Source organism: Sphaerodactylus townsendi, linkage group LG03 (assembly GCF_021028975.2).
Source record: "Sphaerodactylus townsendi isolate TG3544 linkage group LG03, MPM_Stown_v2.3, whole genome shotgun sequence".
In the NCBI taxonomy this organism is placed as follows: domain Eukaryota; kingdom Metazoa; phylum Chordata; class Lepidosauria; order Squamata; family Sphaerodactylidae; genus Sphaerodactylus; species Sphaerodactylus townsendi.
The window spans coordinates 30,838,675-30,866,515 of NC_059427.1; the positions used below are offsets into that span (position 1 = coordinate 30,838,675).

The window sequence follows — 27,841 nt, forward strand, 5'->3', positions numbered from 1 at the left end:
GATGAAGATGGCTGCAGGAGAAAGGTAGAGGGATTTGTTCCACAAACTCCTTATGTTCACCGTTTGTAGAACTGTAACCTTATGTTCACAATTTGTAGAACCATTACAATCATGGTTCCCAGGCATGTAACATGGAGAACAACCATTTATCTGAGTGACAGACCTGTTAATATGGCTATGGCCTGGAGAATTAGCAGGATAGGTCTTAACACGGTCCTCGGAATAGAAATTAATTTATACTTATGAATATTTTTTTTCTGGTTTCATGCTTATTCAAAAATGTAAATTGCATCAGCCCTAACCTGGATGACCCAGGCTAGCCAGATCCCCTCAGATCTCAGAGGCTAAACAATAAAACCGTCTTGATGGATCAGCAGCAGTAGCTGAGCACCAAATAGAAACCTGACATTTGTGCTCTTTACTTGTGTGCGTGTGCGGCTTCTGCTGAACTAGAAAATGGGGGCAGCTGCATTTCTAAGAGCACAAAACTGCTAATATATGTGAATGTGGATGACAAAGGCCAGTATAAGATCTCTGAAAGAGAATAATCAAATGCCTCTTGTAAAAAAACAACTGAGGCAAGCAGAAGCTGTGAGAAAGGGATTGTCTGTACACACCTGACGCATTGGTAAGGAGAAACACTTAACAATGGTAAGGAGAAACACTAAAGAAGATGCTGTTCCAGTGCTTTTTCAGGTCTGAAGTTCCTGTCTCACAGTGAAATCCTAAGCACACTTCTAAGGTCACTGCTATCAATGGTGGGATACAAAAATTTTAATAACAGGTTCCGATGGTGGTGGGATTCAAACAGTGGGGTCGCCGCACACACGTACTTCCAGTCCCTACTGGGCAGGGAGGTGGCTTTAGTAACCCCTTTTCGGCCCTCAGAAAAATTTAGTAACCACTTCTGGAGAAGTGGTGAGAACTGGTTGGATCCCACCTCTGGATCCCACTTCCAGGTGCTCGGGAGTAGCAGCAGCAGAAGGCCATTGCTTTCACCTCCTGCACGTGAGCTCCCAAAGGCACCTGGTGGGCCACTGCGAGTAGCAGAGTGCTGGACTAGATGGACTCTGGTCTGATCCAGCAGGCTAGTTCTTATGTTCTTATGACATAACTCTGTTTAGGACTGCACTGTCAGTTTCCCCCTCCTCCCCACCGAACCATACTAAATGGCCTATCCCAGGGGTCTGCAACCTGCGGCTCTCCAGATGTTCATGGACTACAATTCCGATCAGCCCCTGCCAGCATGGCCAATTGGCCATGTTGGCTGGGGTTGATGGGATTTGTAGTCCACGAACATCTGGAGAGCCGCTGGTTGCAGATCCCTGGCCTATCCAATGTTAGCTGATTTACCTGGTATTATGCCAAAGGGTATCAGACCTCAACAAAACATACAGAAATCTACAATCTAACTGATGTGCAGCAGTTTGTGGTCTGAGCTTGTTTGAGACCAGCTTGGCCAGTCAGAGTGCCCGACAGACTCCAAAAACCTACCCAACAATCCACGGGATATCACTGAGAAGAAGAGGGCTGATTCTTCCTGCATAAAAGGGTACGACTGGAATCCATTTTGTACTCTTGGAGCAGAATCAAAGCTGTGGTGAATTATTACAGTAATGGAACGTATCTATTAATAACCGGAATAAAAGCTTCTTACTGTATCCATTTGGCTTTTGCATGGTTATGGGCAGCACATACTGGTAAAAGCCAAGCGTGGCTTGGCAGCACGGGGCATCTGCTAGGAAATTACATATTTTCCTAGCACAGCAGAATTCTCCCTGTTTTTGGACACCAGGGGACTCTGAAAGTTTAAAAAAGACTACAGATATGAGTAAATGATCAAAAAAAGGCACAGAAAAAGAGCGGTCCAATTTCATATTGCTGCTAATTCTCTGGTGAAGTACTTTTCAGGACTGGGATCACAGACTTTAAATCTTTGTAAATCACGAGTGATGGAAGGTGCTTAGCTATTTGTAAAGGTATTTGGACAATCCCCACATTTCATATACATTTGATCTGTTTGTTTTCAATGGAAAAAAAGAGAAAAATAAGAAGAGACTAAATAAAAACTGTAATAATGTATTTGCCTACTGCTTTTCACAATTCTGCCACAAACCCTCTTAACTGTAGGCAACCAAAGGTCCTTTTTCATCACAGACAAAAAAAATTACTGTGAATGACATACAATTTGCAGATCTCTAAATATTTTCACCATTGTCTTTCTCTAACCTTGGTCACTGCAATCTCTTTCTGGCCACGTATAGTATCAGCCAGCCCATTGCATTCACAAAACAAAAGGCCTACTTATTTTTTTCCAATCAAATAAAATGCTTTTGAGTTTCAGCAGTAGAGAAAGACCCTATCTAGAGTTGCCCCCAGAACAAGAAAAAAGTCTCATTGGATACTTACGTCGGCTTTCATACATGCTCCTGGACTGGGCCCAGATTTTGAATGGATCCGGCTTCTTCTGCCCAGCGTTGTCTGGTTGGTCCGCAGCTGGAGCTTCAGTGGCGGGATATTCGGGAAGCACCTGAGTGCTGTGAACAGGCGAAGCAGTGTGTGTGCTGTGGTGGCTGGATACGCTGTGTTGAGAGCTGTTTTGGCTATCTTTCCTTTCAAGCGGTTGCTGTAAGCAAAAAAGCCAGAAGAGATGGGGAAGGGGGAGGGGGGGAAATCCCAAGAAGGTTAATAGCTTATGAGTGTGCAATTTCCTGTAGTTTTTTCCCCCTCTAGGTTCAGCATTTCTGCATGCTCCCAAATATATATATGTGTGTGTGTGTGTTGTGTGTGTGACATTTTGGCTTTTACCATTTCTAGTTTTGTGCTGAGTGCAGGTAAATTTTCCTTATGATAGACAGACAAAGTGACAGAGAGACGCAAGAAAGGGAAAAGTCATCCATCACTGAGAGAAACATACAACTTTCCATGTACAGACACACCACAAATCAAAGTTTCCTATTAGATAAAGAGGTTTTATATTTTGTCCACCCACTGATCAAAACAGTGGGGAACTACTGTCCTGGGCCCGATTGTCAGTCCGAATCAGCCAATTCAATATAAACCTGTGGTTTATGTATAGATGTGTATTTGCAGATGGACTCCACCCCTCCTTCCCACTACACAAACAAACACACACACATATATCTCACTGTACTTTTCTATCATCAGCTTGGAATCTACGTTAATCAGTCTTAAAACTAAACTAACTGAACAGAATGTTATATGCTTTCTTGGTTCCCTGACCAAGTTCACTTGTGGAGGCTAACACCCTTGATCCAGACCCTCTGCTTTTGAAAAATGAGGCCCATACAGACAGCGCAGGAGTGAGAGGGCAAGAAAATTCTATACAAACCAGTTGAAAGAAAACAGGTGAAATAGGAATGGGAATGTGTGGTTTGTTTATCTATTACCAGTTATAATTCACCAACATCTCCCAAAAAGGTTGGCCAAATGTGCCTTACAATGAAATAAACAACAGATCCGATCAATGTACAATTGCTAGAACTACCAGTAATGTACAATTGCTAGAACTACCAGTACAATTGCTAGAACAGGGGTAGGGAACCTGCGGCTCTCCAGATGTTCAGGAACTACAATTCCCATCAGCCTCTGTCAGCATGGCCAATTGGCCATGCTGGTAGGGGCTGATGGGAATTGTAGTTCCTGAACAACTGGAGAGCCGCAGGTTCCCTACCCCTGTGCTAGAACAACCCGAAAATTGGTGTGAGTTGGCTTCCTACAGCCAAAAGCTGAGCTGCCACAACCCAAATTTCCAAGAAGCTCCCATACATCTTTGCGCCCCCCCCCCATATGCTTAACCCCCATCACACTTCACACAAGAAGTTAAGACAACCGAGTAGAATACCATCAACTTCTGATGGCCTGAAGCCTAGCAGGAATCTTTTCAAATCAGCAAACCAGTGAGCAAGCAGGGAAAGGCATTTAAAATTCCACATCTTCATTTCCTTACAGCTTTGCCTCCTTATGTTAGGCCATTAAGAATTGGATGAGATCTTCATTGAGGGAATTGCACTGGGTGACTCTAGAGAACTACAGATTTTGGAAAATGGTTACTTAACTTATTTAAATTTACTTAACGGGGTTGGTCATTAGTGAGCTTTATTTATTTATTTAGCTTATTTATAGCTTGCTGTCCTCCCTGAGACTCAAGGCAGATTACAGAGTACACAGAAGGGGAAACAATTTAATCACACAGTATAGGACCCTAAGTGAATAAATTGAGTAATGAGAGCAACAATGCGCTCGCACAGTATAAGAGGTACAATAAATAGTGCCAATGAGCACTAAATCCCATAGAGAGAACTCTAGGGGTTTTTCAAGGTCACAATTTTCACTCACATGGGGCTAAACATTGGTATTTCACCTTGCCAACAGAACACACCATATATTTATGTATATGTACAGCCAATCACTGGGTCCTCAATTTGGCTTGGCAAATTGATTTAAATATAAAGCCATCCCATGTTTTATTCAGTTCAGTTCAAAGGTCTGCACACAAGAGATATCAATTTCCTCCTGGGGAAAGACCTCTCACAGTCTGGGAACAACAGCTAAAAGTCCTTCCTCTGATTCTCAGCCTACTTATCCTCTGTAAAAGATGGTTCTTGCTTGAAGGCATGTTATGCTTGGATATCAAGATTCAGATAAGCTGGTGCAGGTGGAGGAGTTCCTTTGCAGTTGAGGATACGAGTTATCACCTTGAGCTGAACTCAGAAACAAAATGCACACTAATTTTACTGAAGCGGCCCTTCATTCTGCAATGTCCGAGTAAGATCCTTGCAGATGCATTTTGCACTAACAAGTTTCCGAACTGTCCTAAAAAGTAAGCCCCATAATCTAGTTTGGAGAATATCAAGGCATATGTGACTGCACCCAAGCTGTGGAGCACTTCTAAATCCTCTCCTGAAGTTTCACATTGCCCAGGAAGATCAATAACAGCCTACTTTGCGAAAGATGCCTCTTAATTTAGCCCAGAAGAAGGTTTCCTATCTTGTCTTGACCCACCTGGCCATGTAGATCCATACCACTGTAACTTATAAACTAGATTATTGTAATGTTCTCTGCATAGGACTGTGTTTAAAGTTTGAAGCACAAAACACCACAGTTTGGTTCATATCAGGAGCTAGGTGTACCCCACTTGCAAAACTTTCTGACAGCATCACCCTTCAAATGGCAACGATTGGCCACAGCCTGTACGCATGGGTCCTTTCCACACAGCACAAAATAGACATATGTGGGATATCTTAAAAAGAGGTGACTGCCTCTTTTCACTCCGCACACCCAAAATAAGATGTCTTGGAGGCATCTTTTAAAAAGATGTCTTCTGATGTGCTTTCCAGACAAGGTGTCAGGGGCGTCATCTTATTTTTCCCACCCGACTATTTCGCTCTCTGGTCAGTTTCTCTTGCGCCCAACATTTTGTGTGCAGCTGAAGGGATTCTCCCTGCTGACATTTGCTGAAGGTTGCCTCAGGATCTTTGCTCTGCAGGCTCCTATCCTGGGCACCTTTTCACCCCAAAAAGTACATACCATATATACTCGTGTATAAGCCGAGTTTTTCAGCCCTGTTTAAAGGCTGAGAAAAGCCCCCTCGGCTTATACGCAAGTCACCATTTTCTATCAGTCACAAGGAGGCTGGGGATGGGGCCGGGACAAACTCCCTGATGCACGGCTTGTTGCTGCCCTCCTCGGAGGGTGAAGGGGGAACCTGGAGGCACCCTGGCTGGGTGCCTGACTGGGCTTCCTCAAACCTGGGAGGCAGAGGGAGCTCCTTATTTGGGCAGTGACTCCCCCTGATGTCACTGCCCAAATAAGGAGCTCCCTCTGCTTCCAGCTTCCCACCCTCGGCTTATACCCGAGTCAATACGTTTTCCCAGGTTTGGGCAGTAAAATTAGGTGCCTCGGCTTATACACGGGTTGGCTTATACACGAGTATATACAGTAGTTGTACTCAGCTGGTCCTTCCTTCCTTCCTTCCTTCCTTCCTTCCTTCCTTCCTTCCTTCCTTCCTTCCTTCCTTCCTTCCTTCCTTCCTTCCTTCCTTCCTTCCTTCCTTCCTTCCTTCCTTCCTTCCTTCCTTCCTTCCTTCCTCTCATTGAGAAGCACTGGGTCGACCTGCCCTCCGTGAACCAACTTGCTCAGGAAAACGAAGTTGGTCCCTGGAGAGCAAGTCAACCCAGTGCTTCTCAATTGGAGGTAGACTAGATGAGTGTTCCAAGTGGCTAAGATTCTTGTATTTGTGTCTGCATAGCTAGGAGATAGCTCATAGATTTTTTAAAAAATAGGAAAATTATAAATTGCTGGAATCAGCAGGACCAACTGAGTACAACTGTGTACTTTGTGGGCTGACAAGGAACCCAGGATAGGAGCCTGCAAGTAAAACTGACCAGAGAGTGAAACGGTCAGGCGGAAAAAATAATGCATTCCACACAGCCAGGCGGGAGAGATCTTGCAGTCAGTTTAGGAGAAAATGGTGCACTTTGAAGCATTCTTCAAAAAAGACGCCTTGAGCATCCTGAGGACATCTTAGGAAGAAAGCTGTGTGGAGTGCCTTCCCAAGATGCCTTTTTTAAGCATCCCCAAGACATCTTATTTGGGCTGTGCAGAACGGACCATGCATTCTCTGTTGTGATTCCCACTTTTTGGAATAGCTCACCTGAGGAGGCCCAGCAGGTCCAAACACTTTAACTATTTCATAGAATGTGCAAGACAGAAATGTTTGGGAGAGCATTTTTATAAAGGGAATTAAGAACAGGCATATAACAGAACAACTCAAGAAGATGCTTTTAGAAAAGAATAGGATTTGAGTCTATTGTAATGTCTACCATGTGTGTCACACTGCTTTTACTGCATTATCCTCTGCCCTTGTAATCCACTTTCTGTCTCTCTTTATGTCATGCCTTAGATATTTTTTGTCTTAATTGTTAATTGTTTAATCCTAATACTATTGCATTATTTATTGGATGTCTTATAGTGCCTGAACTGTGCTTGATACTTTGTAATCCAACCTGAGCCTCGCTGAGAAAGGCAGGATATAAACCAAGTCAATAAATACAATAATAAATACACTTTCACCTCCTACGGCAACCAAGGGGTTTGTTTTGTTTGTTCTTTTACGATTGTCAGTTGATTCCCCTATCCATCCATTTACTCATTCAGTGTTTCCATACAATAAGGTATTCCTTAGCTCTCACTGGAGTCCTCTCAGGGATTTCTATTTTATCTCTACACAGTGTCCCTGAGCAGCTACATCAAATGCCATGACTTCCAGTACCCCTTCGACCAATTTCGCATTTCCAATTGCTTTCTCCACATTTCCATTTGGACAGTTCATCAGTCTTTCAAAATCAACAAATCCAACAACCAGCTTCTCCTTCTCTCCTCTCTCCTCTCTGTTCTCCCTGTATAATTGCAAAGGAGTAGATGTATTACAGCCCAATCCTTATGGGTGGGAATCCACCGTTGGTGCTGGCACACGGTCGCTCTGGTGCAATTGCCCACCCTGCCAGCATAAGTGACATTTACCGTATATACTCACGTATAAGTCGAGTTTTTCAACCTTTTTTAGGCTGAAAAATGCCCCCCTCGACTTATACGTGGGTCCCACTTACTGGTAATTCTTGTGTGGCATTCCCTCTCTCCCATCTTTGCTCTCTCCTGCCTTCTTCTCTGCCAACCCCCTCACTAACTCATTCTTTTTTTCCTTTCCCGGCAGGCTCTGAGGCTTGCCTTGGCTTCAGGGAAGCTGCCTCTCTGGCAGTCTTTCTCTATGGTTTTCTTAAAAGGGCAATGCTCCAAAGATTGCTTAAGGCTTAAGCAATCTTTGGAGCATTGCCCTTTTAAGAAAACCAGAGAGGCAGGCTGCCGGAGAGGCAGCTTCCCTGAAGCCAAGGCAAGCCTCAGAGCCTGCCAGGAAAGGAAAAAAAGAATGAGTTAGTGAGGGGGACCTGGGCATGCCTGCCAGCCTCGCCCCTCCTTAAAAAGACTCCCAAAGCCTCATTCTTCTCTCTTTTTTCGTTCCCATATTCTGCCTCTGACCATTGTCCTTTCTATAGGAAGTCAAATGCTTTCTGCCCTTAGTTAAATGAAATGGTTCAATGTTACTGTTTTATAGTAAGATCTCATTTGCTATACAGCATTGTCATGCAGCCAATTGTGAGCAAAATTTGGACACACTACCCTGATCAAGTAATTTTAAAGCACCGCAACTTGTTCTGAATAAGTAGGAGGGATCTCAGCTGCTACATGCTCCCCAATTGGCTAGGAATGTCTCCAACCAAGCAGGGAAGAAGTAGTGACAATTTTAAACTGGTGCAATAATCAGCAGCCAAGAGAACAGTGGAGGAGGAGAAAGGATATACTGAACAACTTTGTCCTTGTCTGCAAGATCCCCTGCCTTCCAAGCTACAATTGGAGGGCATATATCCATGTTGCACCTCTTTTTTGAAGGGAAGATGAGAATATATATTTTAATAAATATATTTAATAAACAAATTATGATACAACAGTATTACTGGTCAGTGCATTAGTAACATTTTTACCACAAATACATTCAGTGTGGTAGAAGCACATCAATAAATACCCTGAATTAAAGAGCTTGTGACCTAAGATTCCAATTTAAACAAATTTACGTGAAGGACAGCACAACTCACATATAATTGGTTTGGCCCATAAGCTGAAAAATGTGCCAAGGCAAGAGAAAAGGTAATTTTGAAATGGCAACATAGCCAAAGAGGAAACCTATACGAGTCGAGTTGTATGGCTTTTCCACACTGTCCTGACAGCTTCGTGATATCCCCACTATATCAAAAAAGGTTGATTTTGTGTTTAATTTTACATAATTATTTTTAAGAATAGTGTCTAACTGTAACTGGATTACTCAAAACCTCACATGAATCCCAATTTAATAACTTATCAATAAGTTATGCTAGGTAGGACTCATAAGTTCAAATAAGCAGGTAGACCTTGTCCTATGCTTCTGTACAGCATGCTCCCTATAAGCCCTTTGAATCTAAAAATTTAGCCATTTCACTTATTTTTTTTTTGTATAGCTGTTTCTAAGGCAGTTTCTGCACGGGCTGAAAGCAATGGCTTCAGCCCGGTAAAAACCGTTTTGGCGGGGACCCTTCGCACAGGCGCCGCTGCCAAATCGATGCAGCAGCGCTCTGTGCCCGCCAAAACGGTGTATTCAAAACTCGCTTGGGGAGCGAATTTTCCTGCAAATGCCAGCTTCCAACCACTGCCATGCGAACGGCAGCGGGTGGTAGCCGGTGTTTTCCCCTCCCCTCCCCTCCCCGGCCCCAAACGCCTCGTTACCTTCTGCTGGCAGCTGCGTCGCTCTATCGTCGCTCTGAGGAGGGCAGGGGACACGCCCCCTGGTCTCCAGTACTTCAGCCATCGCTGTGGCCATGGGGGCGTGTCCCCTTCCCTCCTCAGAGCGACAATAGAGTGACGCGGCTGCCAGCAGAAGGTAACGAGGCATTTGGAGCCGGGGAGGGGAATACGCGGCTGTGCGGAGTTTGCTCCCACATCTGTGCATCCGATGGGGCCGTGATTAATGCCGATGCAGGGTCTCTCCCTTGCCTGTGCGGAAACCTATGGTTGTATAGCTGTTTCTACGAAGAATAACTCCAAAAGCAGGCTTTGCTCTGAAATTCTTTACCACTTTCCTTTCCAGCTCTTGACCCATCTTTATTTAAAATGATACAAACTCAACTGACATAAATTTGAAACAAAATCTACCCTTCAAACTGAAATTTAAATGACTTGTGCTAGCTCTGCTTGCTCAACTCCTGTGATTATTTTCCCCTCTTGCAAGGAAATGCAGCTAATTCACACTTGGCTTTCAAAAAAATTGAGGAAAATGTGTGAAGAAAACCACCCTCAGACATAAACAATGGCTGTTTCATTAAAGTACGTTAAACACAAAACATTATCGCTGCCTTTTTGTGTGTGTGGGCATATTTGTGACACAAGAGTGATGGCATGGAATTCAGTCATAAAAGAGTATGCCAGATTTCAAAATGGTTTGGTCAGCTGGTATACAAGCTTTCCAGAGGCTTTAAATCATGGAATTGCAAAATAAAAGGTTAAGGTTTACTCATAGTCTTGCAAAAATCAAAGAATGAAAGGCTGCCCATTCCAAGTTGCTCAGTCCTTTCTCTCTCCTGGAATAAAGGAAGAGAAATACTACCGATACACAACCACACTCCCTCCATGTTTCCTTTTAAAATCCTTGGACGGACTAGGTGTTGTTAGCCCAGGAGAGTGGAAAGGGATAGTTAGATTGACTGCCTCTTTTCTCCTCAACATAGCATACGCAACAGTACAGAAACTGGCTTCATGGCCCTTGCCCTCTCAAGTCAAATACTGTGCACTTGAATCTCTGGCTCATTCCGCACATGCAGAATAATGCACTTTCAAACTGCTTTCAGTGCTCTTTGAAGCTGTGCGGAATGGCAAAATCCACTTGCAAACAGTTGTGAAAGTGGTTTGAAAACGCATTATTTTGCGTGTGCGGAAGGGGCCCTAGTCTAACTCTTTCCCTCTTGTGCCTTTACCTTTCCCTGGAATTGGGAAGCAAGGCAGCAGAAAATAATCAGTACTTCTGATTTTAAGAACTGAGGAAAACACAGTATACAGAATTTCTCCTTTCCTCTTTGTGGAGCTCTCTGTGACATTGTGAGGAAAGAAGGAGCAAGAGGGAAAGAGACTGAGAAAATCCAGCCAACTAGGATATATCTTTCCAAACAGAGTTATGATTTGGATGTAGTTGTCAGATTCTCTCTCACCCACATTCTAACCAGGGGAGGGGCAGGGAGGTAAACAGCCACATGTGGGGCTTCCAGGTCTGTTTTACATAATCACCTGGAATAAATTCCTACTCCCAGCAAGTGCTCCATTATTTTTTCACTCAAAGACTAATTTATTTAGAACTTTTAACATACCAGTAAAGGCTCACTGTTAGTTCTCACTTCCCTCCCAGGAAATTGCTAAGAAGTTCTCAGGGTAACTCCAAATCATATTGCCAAGCTAGGTAAGGCACAGAGGTGGCTTTTCAGTCCCCTAGGTTTTCAGTTACCTAGATTGGCAATACGAATTCACTACTTTTACTGTCCATGTATTCTAATAAGGCTACTTATACTCTAATCCAGAAGTTCATGACAGAAGGTTCCACATCTGTCTTATTCAAAACCCAGCACCAGCATCCCCACACAAACCATTCAACAAGCTACCTCTGAAACCTGAGGAAGCTTCAAAGGCAAGTTCAGCAACATCACAAGGAAGCATGAAGAGCAGGAGAGAAGTGTGAGAATGATTCTTGTGAATTTAACCTCCTGCAGATATCTGAAGCAGCTCTCTGGATTACATTGTGAGGCCTGTTTCATACAGGGCTCACAGCAGGCTTCATAGGGTAGAGTCCATTTGGAGGCCTGCTTCATACTGGGTTAGCAGCACGCTTCATAGGGTAGAGTCCCCTCCTCCATTCATTTGGAGGCCTGCTTCATACTAGTTAGCAGCACGCTTCATAGGGTAGAGTCCCTTCCTCTATCCCAGGGGTAGGGAACCTGCGGCTCTCAAGCCGCATGAGGCTCTTCTGCCCTTGCATTGTGGCTCCACGAGCCAAGCCGCCGGCCCCATCCTTGCCTGCCTTGCAGGCAGCAGGGCAGGCGCACCAACTGCCCGCGGTCGGCTGGGCCGCGCTGTGGGCTTCCTCTCTCGCCCGCCCTGTTGGAGCGGGGCGGGTGCTTTCCCGGCGGCCGGCAAGGCCGAGCCGCCGGCTTCATCCTTGTCCACCCTGCAGGCAGCAGGGCGGGCGCATCCGTGCGCTTCTCAGAATGAGCGGAGTAAAAGGTTAAAAAAACCCAATATATATAGTGTTATCTTTATTTTAAATGTCAAAAATTATTTGCGGCTCCAAGTGTTTTCTTTTCCCGTGGAAAACGGGTCCAAATGGCTCTTTGAGTGTTAAAGGTTCCCTACTCCTGCTCTATCCACTCAACTATGCAGATGCCCCAATTGCATGGGGGGGGGGGGTTGATAAAAAGTGGGAGGTGGGATTCATACGAACAAGATTTGGGGATGACCAAGCATTTCTGCATCGATCAGTTTATAAATGATATTGTGATGAATTGAAAAACTGTTGTTGCCACATGACACCATTTACCACCTCTGCAGGTATGAACCAATAGTTCTAGTCTTCAATATGCCACAGGGTACATCTCTTTGCTTAAATAAAAACCCCAGCAGCACAGAACTTACTTTTCTGTTGGTTCATCAGGTGGCACTGAAGCAGAATATGAAGACCTGCTTCTGGGTGGGAAGAGTAAATAATCATGTGGATCTTAATACCAACCACTCAGGATCAGGGAACATAATCAATTGGGAAGGAATAATACAGCTGCTGGATCCACCCATGTGTAGGAAGTCCCTGATGTTGCACAGGCAGACTCATATTACTACAGCAAATAGAACACTGTAACTATGAAGTGATGCTCTGGGTATGAAAATGCAAAATCATACTCGATATTGCTAGGAATGTTATTGAAGTTTGTTAACGTCGCTGGTTCAATTTGAAAGAAGGAGTTTCTTTTATGGTTCATCAGTGTTCAGGATGAAATTGCAGTGATTTTGCCCCTCAACCAAAATAAAGGCATCTGACAATAAAATGAATGTTCACGTAGATACCAGTTTTTGAGTATAAATGGCATATAGTATGAATCATGTAGAATTGTATATGGCAGATATACTAGAAAGTGATGCAAAAAATGCTATAAAAAGGAAATGATATGGGGAAACTAGCAAAAAAAAATAGGATGGATGAAAACACATCAAATATGTGTGACAAATAGAATACACAAAAATGGTATTGTTCAATACATGCTTAAGCATAGCTCAGAAAGAAGTTAACGCTGCTATTACTACCTGAAATTCCTTCTGTATTCAAAATCTAGCCTGTTTTCACAGCACAAACAGAAACTTCATTAAATTGGAATTAAGGCTATACAGAAAAGTGCATTACCAATTACATAAAAGAGACAGCATCTATGACCTATGCACTATCCTCAGCAAACCATTTTCTTGAAAACAGAGAACGTTTCAATGTCATGCCACAGCACTAGAAACCGAGAAAGCATTAGACAAAGAGAAAATTAAGTGGTTATGGTGGGTTTTCCGGGCTGTGTGGCCGTGGTCTGGTGGATAATCCACCAGACCACAGCCACACAGCCTGGAAAACCCACCAGAACCAGTTGAATCTGGCCGTGAAAGCCTTCGACAAAAAATTAAGTGTTGGAGAAATTATAAGCATGTTGTTCAATCTTCAAAGACTACTACTTACAGAAGAAGAGTTTGGATTCATACCCCACCTTTCTCTCCTGTAAGAAGACTTAAGGCAGTTACAAACTCCTTCCCTTCCTCTCCCCCCAACTGGCCCTTTGTGAGGTAGGTGGGGTTGAGAGAGTTCTGAAAGAACTGTGACTAGTCCAATGCCACCCAGCAAGAATGTAGGAGTGGGGAAACAAGTCTGGTTCAGATAATGATGATTAATTCCCCGCCCTTTGCAATAGTCTCAGGGCAGGTTGCATGATAAAATCCCATTCAGTATTCCACAACAACAAACCTAACAGCATAAACACTTCAATTTTTAACACTCCAACCTCAGCCTCCCCTAAGGTTGGTGGAAGTTACAGGTCACCTTAAGGCTATCCCAACACCTCAAGGCCATATACTGGATATTTAATCCAGAACAAGCATTTGAGTTTGTAAACTTTTGCGTCTGTGGTATGACTAGCCTATTTTACTGATGATGATACAATGCTATTTCCCATTTTTATGCTATTCTGGGAAAGAGGTGAAAATGTCACCTCTGCACTAAGCTGGAAATGCTATCAATTTGGGGCTTTGGACTTTGATTCCTGTTCTAAGGAAGTGCATTACATAATTAATATTAATAAAGCAGCTACTTTATACAACTCTTTTCCTCCCCAAACTGCCTTATTTCATCTATGGCTTTATTTTACCCATACACATCCACTAACAATATGGCCACTATGGTGACTTGAAGTACAAGTCTCCAATTGTAAGGTGTCAGTGTGAACCTATTAACTCTTTCCTGGAAGTAAGCCCTATAGAATAAACCGGAGTAGGAAGCCGAGTAGACCTGTTTAGGATCACTCTATGTGTGCATAGAATTGGAATGAGTTTCCTCATGGGGTCTATGAAGGCTGTCTATGAAGGCTGAGCTACCCAATCCTAGGGGCAGTATTCTACTTCATGTCTTATAAGCATCCCCAAGGGTAAAACTTTACCCTCTCTATTAGAAAGGAATGGTATCTATTTAGATTTTTTGCCAGAAAATAAAACTGCATCCTGCACAAATTCTCTAGAAGACAGAAGGAACTTCAAAGTAACCAACACTATGGACACCAGTGGGACTGGCTGATGTGGATGGAAAAGGACCATTTCATATTGATGATCTATAAATGTACAGCTTGCAGCGCTGCAGAAACATTAAACAAACTGTACAAGAGTTTCAGTTCTGTTTCGTGTACTTCAGTAACATCTGAGATTCAAAGACCAAGATTCAACCTTAAACCATGAAATGGGTTCACTCAACTTATAAGGCTAAAGAAGCACTTGCCTAATGCTCTGATGGATTGGGAACATGCTGTCATCTAGAGAGGAAAAGCCTAGCCAAGCACCTCACAATGGCAAGAGGGCAGTTGAGGGCTGGGTCATCCTATTAGATGTTCCAGTGCATGCATTTAGACTGATAATGAAATTCAAACCAAGGCCACCTTCAACCTGATAAATGTAGCAGAGACCAGAGGAATTTAATAAAGGAAGGAGTAGCAAAGTTTTCACAGGAAAACCACCTTCTTCATTCCAGCTGTCTAGGCACTGAAAATACATTTAATTTTTTTTTAAAAAAACCCCAATGTTAAAGACTATCAGCCCATGGATCACCCTGCTTCTTTCCTTAGAATCTGTTTCCTCTCTCTTTCGCTCAATGCAGGAATTTCTGCAAACGAGTATTGGCATTCAGATTCACAGCAGCTGGGAATTTAAAACAGCAATAGTGGTGTTCTCTTTCTCATCCATTCAATTCTATAGGAAGCAAAGACAGTTGGGTCTTTGTGGGATGCCCTGCCAGCAACTCCCTTGAAACAGAGTAGTTGGGAATGTAACCTATAGACACAATTTCGCAAAAAGAGTATCAACGTTAATAAACAGACGCCCCTCCTTTCATCTCAAATACATAAATTATTAAACTAGATTTAATCACCTAAGTAAAAAGAAATACAATAAAAATAGAATGCACCAAATATTCATCAATATTTAACCACGCAGCCTGTATGCTGCATAAAGATAGAAAATCACGCTCTCTCGTTTTGATGTCAGAAGACACTTGTTAGTGGGGGAAAATATAAAAATCTGGCTACTCCATTTGAAATCAAAGAAATAGTGGGGTGAAGGGCTTCAGATCTGAAGGGAGGTACTTCTATGGAACACCCTTTGTTTGCTTGGCAAGCTATCCACATAGTAATCTATGTGGCCCCAGGAAGTCTGGTGGGGCCGGGTCTGCAGAGGCCAGGCCAAGGGATGCTCGGGGGGGGCACAGAAGGCTCCCAGCCCAGCCAGGCCTGACCCCGCCAAGCTGCCTGGCCTGGCTGCTCCTTCAGCCAGTGGAGGAGAGCAGTGGTGACCCCGGGCAGCTTGGTGGGGTCAGGCCTGGCTGGGCTGGGAGCCTGCTGCGCCCCTCCCCCCGAGCGTCCCTTGGCCTGGCCCCTGCAGACCGGGCCCCACCAGGCTGCCTGGGACCACTGCTGTCCTCCTCCACAGTTTTTTAACATTTAAGCCAGCTGTGGCTTCAGCATTGGGATAGGCTACCCACAGACTGGATACTTTTGAACACACAGGATTCCACCCACCCTAGCCTGCCATTTCCCAAAAGTGAGATGAAATGATACAAGGTCTGCTCATCACCAGAGACTGACTTCACAACTGGGTACTTTATTCTCTCCCAGAGGAAGAGTTAAACCACTCTTCCATACTACCAGAGATACCCTTCAAACTGCTCTCTTGCTGAGACAGACCAAAAACAATGACTGCACTCTCTCTGATGCAGACATAAATCCTTGCTGCGCTTCCCTCCAATATGCCATCTCCCCTCAGAAAGGTGATTGGATGGTGGAGTAGGTCATCCTCCTGTCCATCACACTTGCCATCCTGGGTTTGTCATGTGGAAAATTGATACACAGAAAATCTCCACAACAGCTTTGGATATTGCTGGCATGGAAAGTCTCTCCACAAAAAAAAATCAGGAATTTCCAAATGATAAGTGATGCAATAAATTACACATTGGGAGTTACAACAGGGACCTGACTCAGCACATGGGTAGGATTTTATTTATTTTATTGATATCCTACTTTTCTCTCCATTGGGGACTCAGAGTGGCTGACATTTTCTCCTTTCCTCCATTTTTCCCCTCACAACAACTCTCTGAGGAATGTTAGAATGAGAGTGTGTAACCGACCCAAAGTCATTCCGCAAGGTTTGGCGGGAGAGTTGGAGTTTGAATCTGGGTCTTCAGAGCCTAGTCCAGTGGTGGCGAACCTTTGGCACTCCAGATATTGTGGACTACAATTCTCATCAGCCCCTACAATTGGCCATGCTGGCAGGGGCTGATGGGAATTGTAGTCCATAACATCTGGAGTGCCAAAGGTTCGCCACCACGGGCCTAGTCTAACCTGTGCATCATGAAGCTGGCCAATTCTAACCAGGCTTTTTGTAAGGAGTGAGTTCTAAACATGGCTGGAATTGAATGATGTGGGTATTTCTTCACAACAGCAGCATGGAAACACACACACACACATACACACGGTTGGGTGTACTGGCAGAAACCACTGCACTTCATACAACATACTGCTAACATGCAAATTGGGCCTTCCAACCCTATCCAGTAGTTGCTACATTGCATTGTTTGACTGGCATGGGGAAGAAGAGTGAACTGGGAAATCAAAATGTCCCTGGAATATCCCATGCTGAGAGGTCCCTGTGGTGCTACAAGCCAGTGATGAAGGTGTCATCCACTTTAGGAGCGTCAGTGATGGGCATTAATTACCCATTGCTTCCTCCCACAGTTAATGACACCAATTATCATTGTAATTGAAGGATCTGAGCCAAATGGCCCTGCTGTCACAGTTGCTGGGATAAGGACTGGCTCTGTTTGCAGCTGTCCACCTAGAGTTGCCACCTCCAGGTGGTGGCCAGAGATCTTCTGCTATTACAAAGTGATCTCCTGGTGACAGGGATCAGTTCAGCTGGAGAAAATGGCTGTTTTGGAAGATGGACTCTGAGGAATTATACCCAACTGAAGTCCCGCCCCTCCTCAGACTCCACCCAAAATATCTCCACATATTTCCCACCCCAGAGCCAGCAACAATATGGCCACCAGTGGACTCCTAGGGCCCACTAGAAAATTTTCCTGTTAAATGGCCAGTTTGCCCTGATGTATTTTGGAGGTATTTCTTAATTGATGTTTTTATGCATTTTGAAGGTGTTTTGAAGTTGAAACTTGCTGTCCATGAATTAAACTCTGACTGCAGAAAACATTAAGATCAGGAGAGGCCTGCAAGCGTGCCTGGTTTATATATATATATATTTAACGCCACAAGGCTGCTTGCACACTGTTCATGGAACGGCAGCTAATCTATTATTGATTAAGAAATAATTGGTGTTTTAAAGGGACTCTTGGAGAAAAACTGAAAGAAGGGAAGAAAAAAGAAATACAACCACGAGACTATGTAAGTAGACTCTAGGGACCTCAAGGGCTGGTGCCCGGCATTTCCAATGTCTGCATGATCTCACCAGATTGTCAACATGAGGCTTTGGCAAATATCAACCCTTGCTGAAAATATTTCATGCCATTTTTAAGAACTGAATTTGGGGGGGAGAGTGGGGGGGAGATACCCACTCAGATTGGTCCTACAAGTTTGCCGAATGCTTACTCTAATCCACTTAACCTCCTGTCATATTTAACAATGTTGCAAGCACAGAACCTTTATTTCTATGGGCCTTCTAATTAAAAATACAAAAGTACAGTGTATATTGAAAAAAAAACCCTGGTAACGTTTTTGTGTTCAGTTAGAATAAGAGAGACATTTGGGATGTCATAGCCCTCTTCATCTTCCTAGAGAACAGGATGATACCCTCTATATCCCATTCAACAGCTGCTGCATTACAAAAATAAGACGCCGTATGATGGAATGTGCTTCACAAATGTTCCATTCAATGTACTTTCAAAGGATAAAATCAGGTTTTCTGGGGATTTTTCCTCTGCTGGAAGAGGACATACACTGACTGGGCTTCAAAATATTTTGAAGGAGACAAAGAGGAGGGAAGATAAAGGCTTCCAGCATTGTAGCTTCCAAGAGATTCAAGCTCAAGGGACAGTCTCCAGAGATCAACTGAATTCTGCTGAAGGGGAAAAAAAAGTGAAAAAGGGGGTGAAGGGAAGGGGGCTCTCTTGTGATATCTGTTTGTAAACAGGCTCTTTGTTCATCAGAGAAGGATTATCTCTAAATGGATTTGTGCAGGAGACTTGAAAGCTCCCAAGGAAGCGCCGCAACTCCAAATTAGTGGGAGACATTGTCTCTAACTTGATTGCAGAAGGAGAAGGCTGCCTTCCCCACCCACCCTCCCAATCAAACGTGCTAAGCCTTTCATCAGATGTGATTTAATTAGCTGGCTGGGGAACAGGAGGGAGAAAAGATGGAAAATCATCTTGCCCCTCTGACTGGACGCAACCTGCTCGTCCATTCTTGCCGCACACCTTTTTCTTCTTCCAGCCACCAAACAGGACTGTGCGTCCCTTCGATGCTGGCTCCCATTTGAACCAAAGGTTCAACGCCCCCCACCCCCACCCCCCGGGACTGTGACACGGACATAAACCCCACACGGTCTGACAGTTGTGGGATTTGAGGCTGAGCGCAAATGGTGATCTCCGCCCTCACCAACGATAATGCAAACTGACAATGGTGGAGGCCCGAGGTCATGTGACTTTAATCAGCACGGCCCTAAGCCAGCAGAAACACATTAATTATTTCAGGGCTTTCCTTTTGGACGAGCGGAGAAACTTGTTATCAAAAGCAGGAGGAGAATTCTGTTCATCTTTTCCTTTGGACCGGGTCAGAGAAAGGCAGGGGCTTTATAAATCTGCAGCTACAGTATGGACCGGCAGGGAAGTTTTGCGGCATCTTGTGTTACTGCAACAACCACATTCTTACCTTCAGAAAACTGGCTGGAAACGAGCTCCCCCCCTTTTCCCCCCAAACAAATGGAAAAACTTTCACCCACTAGACAGTTAATTCCCTATAAAACAGATTGCTCTTCTCCTTGCCCGCTCGCAGCTTGTTAATTTGGGTTTTTCCCCAGGGTGGCTAAATCCTCTGTTTTAATTATACTTTTAGCAATAATCTCCAAGCTATTAGCTCACATGTCAACCAGGTAACCACTCCCACAAGGAAACGAGATTAGCAAGGACAAGGAAATACTGAATCCCCCCCCCTTTCCTTCCCCTCTAAAAAGCAGATGGGAAAAAAACCCCACACCTGCAGCATAATGCTGCTAAATCCAAGCTAAAACAACAAAGGATGCCCTCCACAGCAAAAGAAACTGTCTCGCACTCACAATGCCCAGGCAGTGAAATGCTGGAAAGTAGAATGATACATTCAGATCGTGGCGGCGTTTTCCCCCATCCCATCCCCGTTAAGGAATGAGCTTAGGGATTTATTTTGTATTATTCCCCCCACCCACCACCACCCATAAACCATGCACTAAAAATCTTTAAAAAAACACCCAACAACCCACAACACAACATAACATGACAGCAAACATGATCGGGAAAAAAAGAGGAGCCCCTCCCCCTCACAATCATTCAACAAAGAAACAATGGCATTTTCTGAGGTACATTAAGTGCCGGCGAAGCTCAGTCCCTCAGAAGGAGGGATGTAGAAGCCACCCCACTGAACCCCATCCAAGCACTTTCTCCCCCAAAGCTTCCCCCCCCCCCCAATCCCATCCACCCCCACAACCATCCAATTTCTGCACTGCATCCTTCCCGGCTTTTATCATTCGGCATCAGCCGTGCAAAGCAATTAGTGCTGCAACAGAATGGTACCCAGCAACTTTCAAACTGAATGGTCTGGGGTGGGGTCCGAGGGAAGAAGGAGAAGATGCCGGGCATATACCAAGCCTCCCCCGATTTCTTATTTCTATTTTCCAGCAACCGCCCTCCCGCACCCCAGGCATAAAATAATCAAACAGGTATGGTAGCTGAAAAGTGCTTACCGACTTGGGACTCTTCTTTGGAGCTGGCAGTCCTGAAAAATGGCAACAAGAGGGGGGAAAAGAAAAAGAATGATTAGCGCACAAATCATTACCTTCCTCAAAAGGAAAAAAAAAAGATCCCTGGGTGTATCATCCGAATGTAGCCATCTGCAGAGTTATGTCAGTTTTTGCTCTAGCTTCGGAGTTGCCAGTCTGTTCATATCGAACCAAAGCACAGGGTTGAAGGGGGGGGGGGTGGAGACAGGAGGGGAAAAAGAGGAAGGGGGGAGTGTGTGTGCGCGGGGCGGGGGGGGGGGGGGGGGAGATCTATCTGCATTAGCTAAGCTGACTTGTTCTGCAGCAGCCTGGAGGCTGGAGAAAGAAATTCACAGACCTCAGCGGCCTGGGAAATTGAACACTTGGACGGAATCTCAAACGCTCCCCTGGATTAAGAGAGTCTTAGCTTACAATTAAGCCAAGGATATTACCTTTTGACGCGACTGGCTTGTCAAATGTATCAGACCAATCGGAACAGTAGCACAGAGAGAGAGAGAGAGAGAGAGAGAGAGAGAGAGAGAGAGAGAGAGAAAGAGAGAGAGAGATGGGTAGACAGACAGACTTCTGTTTGAAGAGACAGGTTTTCATACACCAGCTTTGAAAGGAGATGCTCAGCCAAGCACAGCCAAAACGGAAGAACAAAAGGGGGCACACGGTTTATATTCTCCCCTTTAAATAAACCGAAATAAACCAAAAGTTTGGGGCCGAGTGTGCTGTGTGATATGACACAAAAGAGACCAGCGTCGGGTAGTTCCACGGAGCACAGCATTTAAGAATTTCTGGTCTTGTCACAGATGCCAACGGGATGCAGAGACATGAATGACTAGCTCGGAGGAAGGGGGAGGGGGGGGTTGGAGATTTCCAAGAAATTAATAGCGAGGAAAAATGCAAATCAGAAATCATTTTTTAAGGTTCTGGAGGAAAAGCCTTGAGGGAATTTTGCCTTTTGGAGGCCAGCCCGGTGAGAGCTGTGGCACACCATCGGCTCTCTGGAGGGGGTCAACCAGAGGAAGAGAATTTCCTCGCCACCACTTTCCCCAGCATAATATCCCCATTAGTGACAAAACTCAAGCTTATGGGAAACGATTAATAATAAAGGAAAACTGCGCCCTCAGGTGAGCAGGAGGGGGTTCCAAAGAAATTGCTTCAGAAATTGGAGGGAAAAGGGCAGTGGGACAAATTGCCAAAGCGATGCTACAGAAATATTTGTGTATTAAAGTGCAAAGGATCACAAGCATATGAAATCTGCTCACATTCTTTTTAACTGAAGCACTTATGGAACATTAGGCTCTCTTTTCGTTTTGACACACTTTTAATGCAACAAGGTGTGTGTGTGTGGGGGGGGAACACATTCCTAACCAACGCTACTCGGAGGGAGAACAAGTGATATTAATGAGGACTAGCAGCAGGAATACAAGGGTTTGTGGTAATGACACAAGAAAGACCCCATATCGACTCATTGCTACCTGACAGATCGCCAGAACCCAGATGGACAAGTTTGCTGCCATTCTTGTACAGTCAAAAAAGTCCAAAGTATAAAGGGAGAAAGCATAGCAAGCAGTGACTAATGTCAAATTGCAATGTCTTCTACACTCTGGTGCAGCTGTTCGGCCCACCATATTGTTACATTTTTACATGTTCTGTGTCACTGTTAGTCAGTCACTGAGCCATTTGTTGTTTGCCCTAAATAGTCATGCCACTGTTTCAGATTCATGATACACGTGGCACAACTAGTATTGTCTAACGGCAACCTAGCAACGCTTCCTATTTGCCTTGAGCCTGCACATTCATTCTTTTGACTGGAGTCTGCATTGTAGCTGCCTCAAGTTTTAATTTAGAAAGCAATCTAAGTGGGCCTTCCACGTGGCAGCTCTCAGAGAAGGAAACAGGGAGAATCTCAAAGTACAAGGGAAACAGAACTGGGACCCACAATTGCTGCACGACGGCAAAAAGCCAGTGCACGCACAAAAACACAAGCATTGGGGATTCAGCCATTTATTCGAGACTAATTGTTGCAATACCGACAAGCACATGCAAATCCTCTTGAGCTATAACTGACAGTTGTAGAGCAAAACATGGAAAGTATTTGGAATAAATAAAATGAGATAGGCCGTTTTACTGGCAGTAACTGGACAACTGTAGCACAGTGGCATATCTGCCTGGGGACATGAGCAAAAGGGACCCCCCCACTCACACACGACCAAATGGCGTGTGCCGCAGCCACCAAGCCCCGCCCCACCCCAGCCTCCAAAGCCGGAGTTTTTGAAAGCACGGAGGTGAAGGGGGTGGGGCCACCTCCCAACCTCTGTGCAGGCCAGGGGGCGGGGCTGGGGGCAGAGTCCCAGTGGCGGGGCTACCAGGGGGCGGTGTGTGTGTGCTACGCACTGGGCGCACGGCTGTGGGTCACGTGGGGGGCAGAAAATTCCCCCTGCGTCCCCTCGCGACGCCCCCCCCCCCCGACACTTACTTTAACAAATGGAGCAGGCTGGAGAAGAGGCCTGCCTGTGTTCCCTTCCAGGCTGCAAATGGCCTGGTGGGAACTACATTTCCCAGGAGACCCTGGGAAATGTAGTTCCCACCAGGTTGTTTGCAGCCTGGAAGGGAACAGGCAGGCCTCTTCTCCAGCCTGCTCGGTTTGCTAAAGTAAGTGTGTGTGTGTGTGGGGGGGGCGGCCACGGGGGGCGGGGGTGCCACAGGGATGGAAGGGTGCGAAAAAGCCAGAGTGTGCACCGGGCTACGCCTCTACAGATCCCCTCGCCCCCTCCAAGCAGGAAAATTGGAGCCCCCTGACCATGAGCCCCACCCTCTGGTCTGCAAGGAGGTTGTTCTTTTAGCAGACCCAGTCTTGCCTGGACTGTCCTTTGCAGTTATGGTGAGCATTTCAATAATATACCCACGAGCCTTTGCTAAATATGCAAATTTGGTTCCAGTCTTGCCGCTTCTCATCTCTATGGTTCCATAAGGACCACAGTCACACCCTCATCCCCTCCAACTGCCCATCTGCATCATTCAGGTCAGAGGGGGAGGGTCTGTGCAGCTTTTCCCTATTGGCTGGTGGCTGTAATGTTTGGCATCATTTTAATAGCCCACAAAGAAGTTTGGTATATAGACATTAAGTGAAACCATGGTTTAATTAAACTAAATTACAGTTAGTGTGACCAAGTTTACATTAGCCAATCCACTAGCCAAGATTAGTTGTGTCCAACTAGGATCCCAAACCATGTTTTAGTTTATTAACCACAGTCAATTACGCTTCTGTATGGCATGATGGTTTAATGCTGACACCATCCTAGCTGCAAATCATTCAGGGACAGCAGTTAGGTCACTGCTGGGACAAAGAGGAAAGGTGATGAAGCTGGCAAACCAGGATTTTTGAATGATTATCTGAAGCTAAATCCTATTTTACAAACTAACATTAGTCAAAATAAATCATGATTTTGTGTTAAGTCTGAACAAAGGTAGAACTTGCTTTAAGAATTAACAGCTAGAAACCATCAAAGAATTGTGGGGTGAACAGAGGCGTAGCTAGGGGAAATGGAGCCTGGTGCAAAATCTGAGTTTTGTTGCCCCCACACGTTCGTTTGTGTTTTTTTGTATTTTTTAGCATTTTTTCAGTTTTCGGCCAGGAGGGGGTGCAGTTTTTAGGCTAGCGGCATCAAAATTTCAGGGTATCTTTAAGAGACTATCCTTGTTGATACCAGCCAGGTTTGGTGAAGTTTGGTTCAGGGGGTCCAAAGTTATGGACTCTAACAGGTGTAGCCCCATTTCCTACTAACTCCCATTGGAAACAATGGGGGATGGGGGCACCCCCTTTGGCAGTCCATAACTTTGGACCCCCTGAACCAAACCTCACCTAACTTGGGTGGTATCATCAGAAGAGTCCCCCGAAAACTCCCTGAAATTTTGGTGCTGTTAGTCTAAAAACTGCACCCCCTGCATGCCAAAAACTGAAAAACACTAAAAAATACAAAAACCTGACATTTTTGTTGCCACACCCCCCTTGCAAGCGCATGCTCAGTGCAACGCGCACCCCCCTGCCCTCTTGTAGCTCCACCTTTGGAAGTAAACCACAGTGGTATAGTGCTTGGGAGCAGGTATACTCTAATCTGGAGGAATCGGGTTTGATTCCCCGCTCTGCCCCTTGAGCTGTGGAGGCTTATCTGGGAATTCAGATTAGCCTGTGCACTCCAACACACGCCAACTGGGTGACTTTGGGCAAGTCACAGTTCTTCTGAGCGCTCTCAGCCCCACCCACCTCACAGAGTGTTTGTTGTGAGGGGGAAGGGAAAGGAGTTTGTAAGCCCCTTTGAGTCTCCTACAGGAGAGAAAGGGGGGATATAAATCCAAACTCTTTTTCTTCTTTTCCCTACTCTTTCCCTTCCTTGAAAGCTCCCATAGCTTCTCTTCCTTTCCTGTTTCCTTCTCTCCTTGCCATCAACCAACTGATTTACCTTTATCTCCGCCCCATCTTCAGTTTCCCATCATTCTCTAGTCCTGGCACCCTCTATCCAAGAAAAGTACGGCCCTTGCACAGGGTTTGGCCAGGTGTCACCAGTGGTGGGATTCAGCAGGTTCACACCACTTCAGAAAACCGGTTGTTAAAATGGTGCTTGTAAAAAATCAGTTGGTAAATTATTTGGACCACCACCACCAGAACCGGTTGTTAAATTATTTGAATCCCACCACTGGGCATCACCACCCACCTTGCTCAAGCTGACTAGGCACTGCCTCTCCTAATTTGTGCAGGGCTTAGGTGGGTCAGACTCAACCCAGACTCAGTGGTGGGGTGAGGGTAGGACATCAGCTGGCCTGGAGGCATGCAGGTGCTCTCAGTGACTATTTTCCTTTGCCCATGAGGTAAATTAAGTTAAGAATGTGTAACTGGCTCAAAGACACCCAGTTAGAAGAATAAGACTTTGAGGTCCTAGTGAACCTATGGCACTCCAGATGTTCATGGACAACAATTCCCATCAGCCCCTGCCAGCATGGCCAATTGACCATGCTAGCAGGGGCTGATGGGAATTGTAGTCCATGAACGTCTGGAGAGCTGCAGGTTTGCCACCACTGTAAGTATGTATCTGTAACCATTACACAACACAGGTGTTTCTGAGACGGCTGTTCGTGAATAGTAAAAAGCAGCCAGGCCTAGGTAACTCATGCAGGTTGGTTGGTATCAAGTTGCCTTGTGGTTTCCTGATCTGGCCCCAATGAGTCTTCCCTCAAAGGTGAAAACATCCCTGTCTTTTACTGACACAAATGAAGCCTGTTGTTGTTGCCTAGCAATAGCCATTGTGGAAATCTGTTTCTTAAAGCTCTAGACTTCATTTATTTTTATTTTATTTATATCCCTCCTTCCCCCATGAAATTTTTTTGGATTTCAGATTTTTTTTTCTGCAAACCTGAAGTCTTTTTAGATTGCAGAAAGATCTAACTTGTCTGTTCATAGGTCCAGTTTCTAAATTTAAGTATCCTCAGATCTAGTCAATGTGGCTATTCGAACAGAGAAGGGGGAGGCCTGCAAGAGTCAAAGAAGGAAAATCCCATCTCTCCCACACATCATGGCTACAGGCCACGCCACCTACCTAAAGCCTGGCGGTGACAGCATCAGTACCAGAGAGCTGCTCTGAGCCCAGAGCAACTCCTGGTATCCTCTGCCACTGCCACTGCAGCTGGGGCTTCCCCTACAGTGCTCTGCAGCCAGGTCCACAGCAGCTTCCAGAGTGCTTTACCATGTCAGTTGGGCCTAGAGTAAGGTGACCAGATTGTCACCTTTTTAAACCAGGACAGGAGGGCACGTGCGCGTGTGCGCACACGGTTGCTGGAGTACACTGCCTTTTGGGGCGCTCCCCGGTTTCCTGCCCTGTGACAGAGCGGGAAACGGGAGCGCCCCAGAACGCAGTGCGGCAGTGCGGGAGGCTGCTGCACTGCCTTCTGGGGCGTTCCCCTGTTTCCTGCCCTGTGACAGGACGGGAAAAGGGGAGTGCCCCAGAAGGCAAAATCAGGACAGTTAAAAAACCACGCGGGACAGATTGGTTTAAGGCGGGACTGTCCCGCCAAAAGCAGGACGTCTGGTCACCTTAGCCTAGAGCAGCTCCCAGAGTGCTTTACCATGTCAGTTGGGCCTAGAGCAGCTCCCAGAGTGCTCCCAGAGTACCCCCCACCCAGGCCCAGAGTGGCTCCAGAGTGCTCTGCCGTGGCAGATGGTCCTGGGACGTTTTCCAGCATCAATTGCCACTGTGGCCAGCCACAGAACCATTCCCAGCATCTGTGGCACAACAGATAGACCCACAGCAGCTCCCGAAGTCCTCAGCCATGACAGCTGAGACTTGTCTGGAGCTATACAGCAGCAGCCACCAGCTCAACCACTAAATTAGGGGGAGTTTAAATTTTGTTAGTTTGAGGGGAGTTTACACCTGCAGCATACCCTATGTTTGTGGAAAAATCAGTTTAGAGCATGGTCTCAATCTATGGTTTTAGGTATCTGCAGATGGAATCCCATTTGCCATTAGATATACAGATAATTAACTTTGGTTTTGTGTCCTTTACTATACCATGGTTTCAGAGAAACAAAACCTAGCATTTGAGGAAAACGACGGCAATTAACTAGTGATGCTTATAATATCATACCATGCTGAATTTTTGCATAGATTTTGTAGATTACTATAAATATTCCAGAATAGAATTCATAATAGTAGAACCCGATAAAGTTTATTTCCAGTTTTATCTCCAGAAAAGAAGAAATTAAAATAAAATAATTTAACATAAAAAAAGTTTCAAACAACGCGACCGTTTTTGAAGATTTCATTTTGCCTTCACGTTGCACAAGACTTATGCCACATAAAAACAAAACCAATCCATAAACGGAATAACAGATGAGCACACAATTTGTCTGTTTACCATAGAAATAAAAAATATATTAACAAATAAAATAAAGGGAAAATAAAACCAAACAATTTGGGGGGCCAGAAACGGGTTAGTATAGAAGGGTGTGTTTTAATTTCAGTTTTATATTGAACAAGAGCACTGTTACACTTCTGTGGATAGAAAACAAGAAATAAAATAAACAAAATGTTTTTCATTCAGGGAAGAGCGTTAGTTTTGTTTTTAATCCACAGATATGTCAAAAGAGGGGGAGACTTTTTAATTGCACAAAATCCAGTGTCAGCTTTTCAAAATGGTATTCTCCTGCCCTGAGGCAAATAGAGTAAAACCTGCAGCGCAATGTGCCTGCAGAATACCGGCAGCATGGAACTGAGGGGATCTGTTCATCCCCACAATAAACACATTGAACTGTTGGCTATTTGTAGGGCAGCCTGAAGCAATGTGGGAAATGATCCAGGTCTTCAGGACCCTTTTTTTTTGCCTTTACAGGCTAATCTACAGGGGAGCAACCTGTTTTTGTGGCTACTTCCAAAGCGTCCAAGATGAGCTG

At 45.0% G+C, this 27,841-nt stretch overlaps 1 protein-coding gene across 1 annotated transcript in view; it reads right to left on the reverse strand.

The window, feature by feature from the left end:
- The window catches only part of MAGI1 (membrane associated guanylate kinase, WW and PDZ domain containing 1), a 635,687-nt gene that overhangs the window by 59,492 nt on the left and 548,354 nt on the right, over positions 1-27,841 (reverse strand). Inside the window, 2 exon segments of the mRNA XM_048488400.1 lie at positions 2,410-2,626; positions 20,374-20,405. Coding sequence (XP_048344357.1) covers positions 2,410-2,626; positions 20,374-20,405 — 249 coding nt within the window.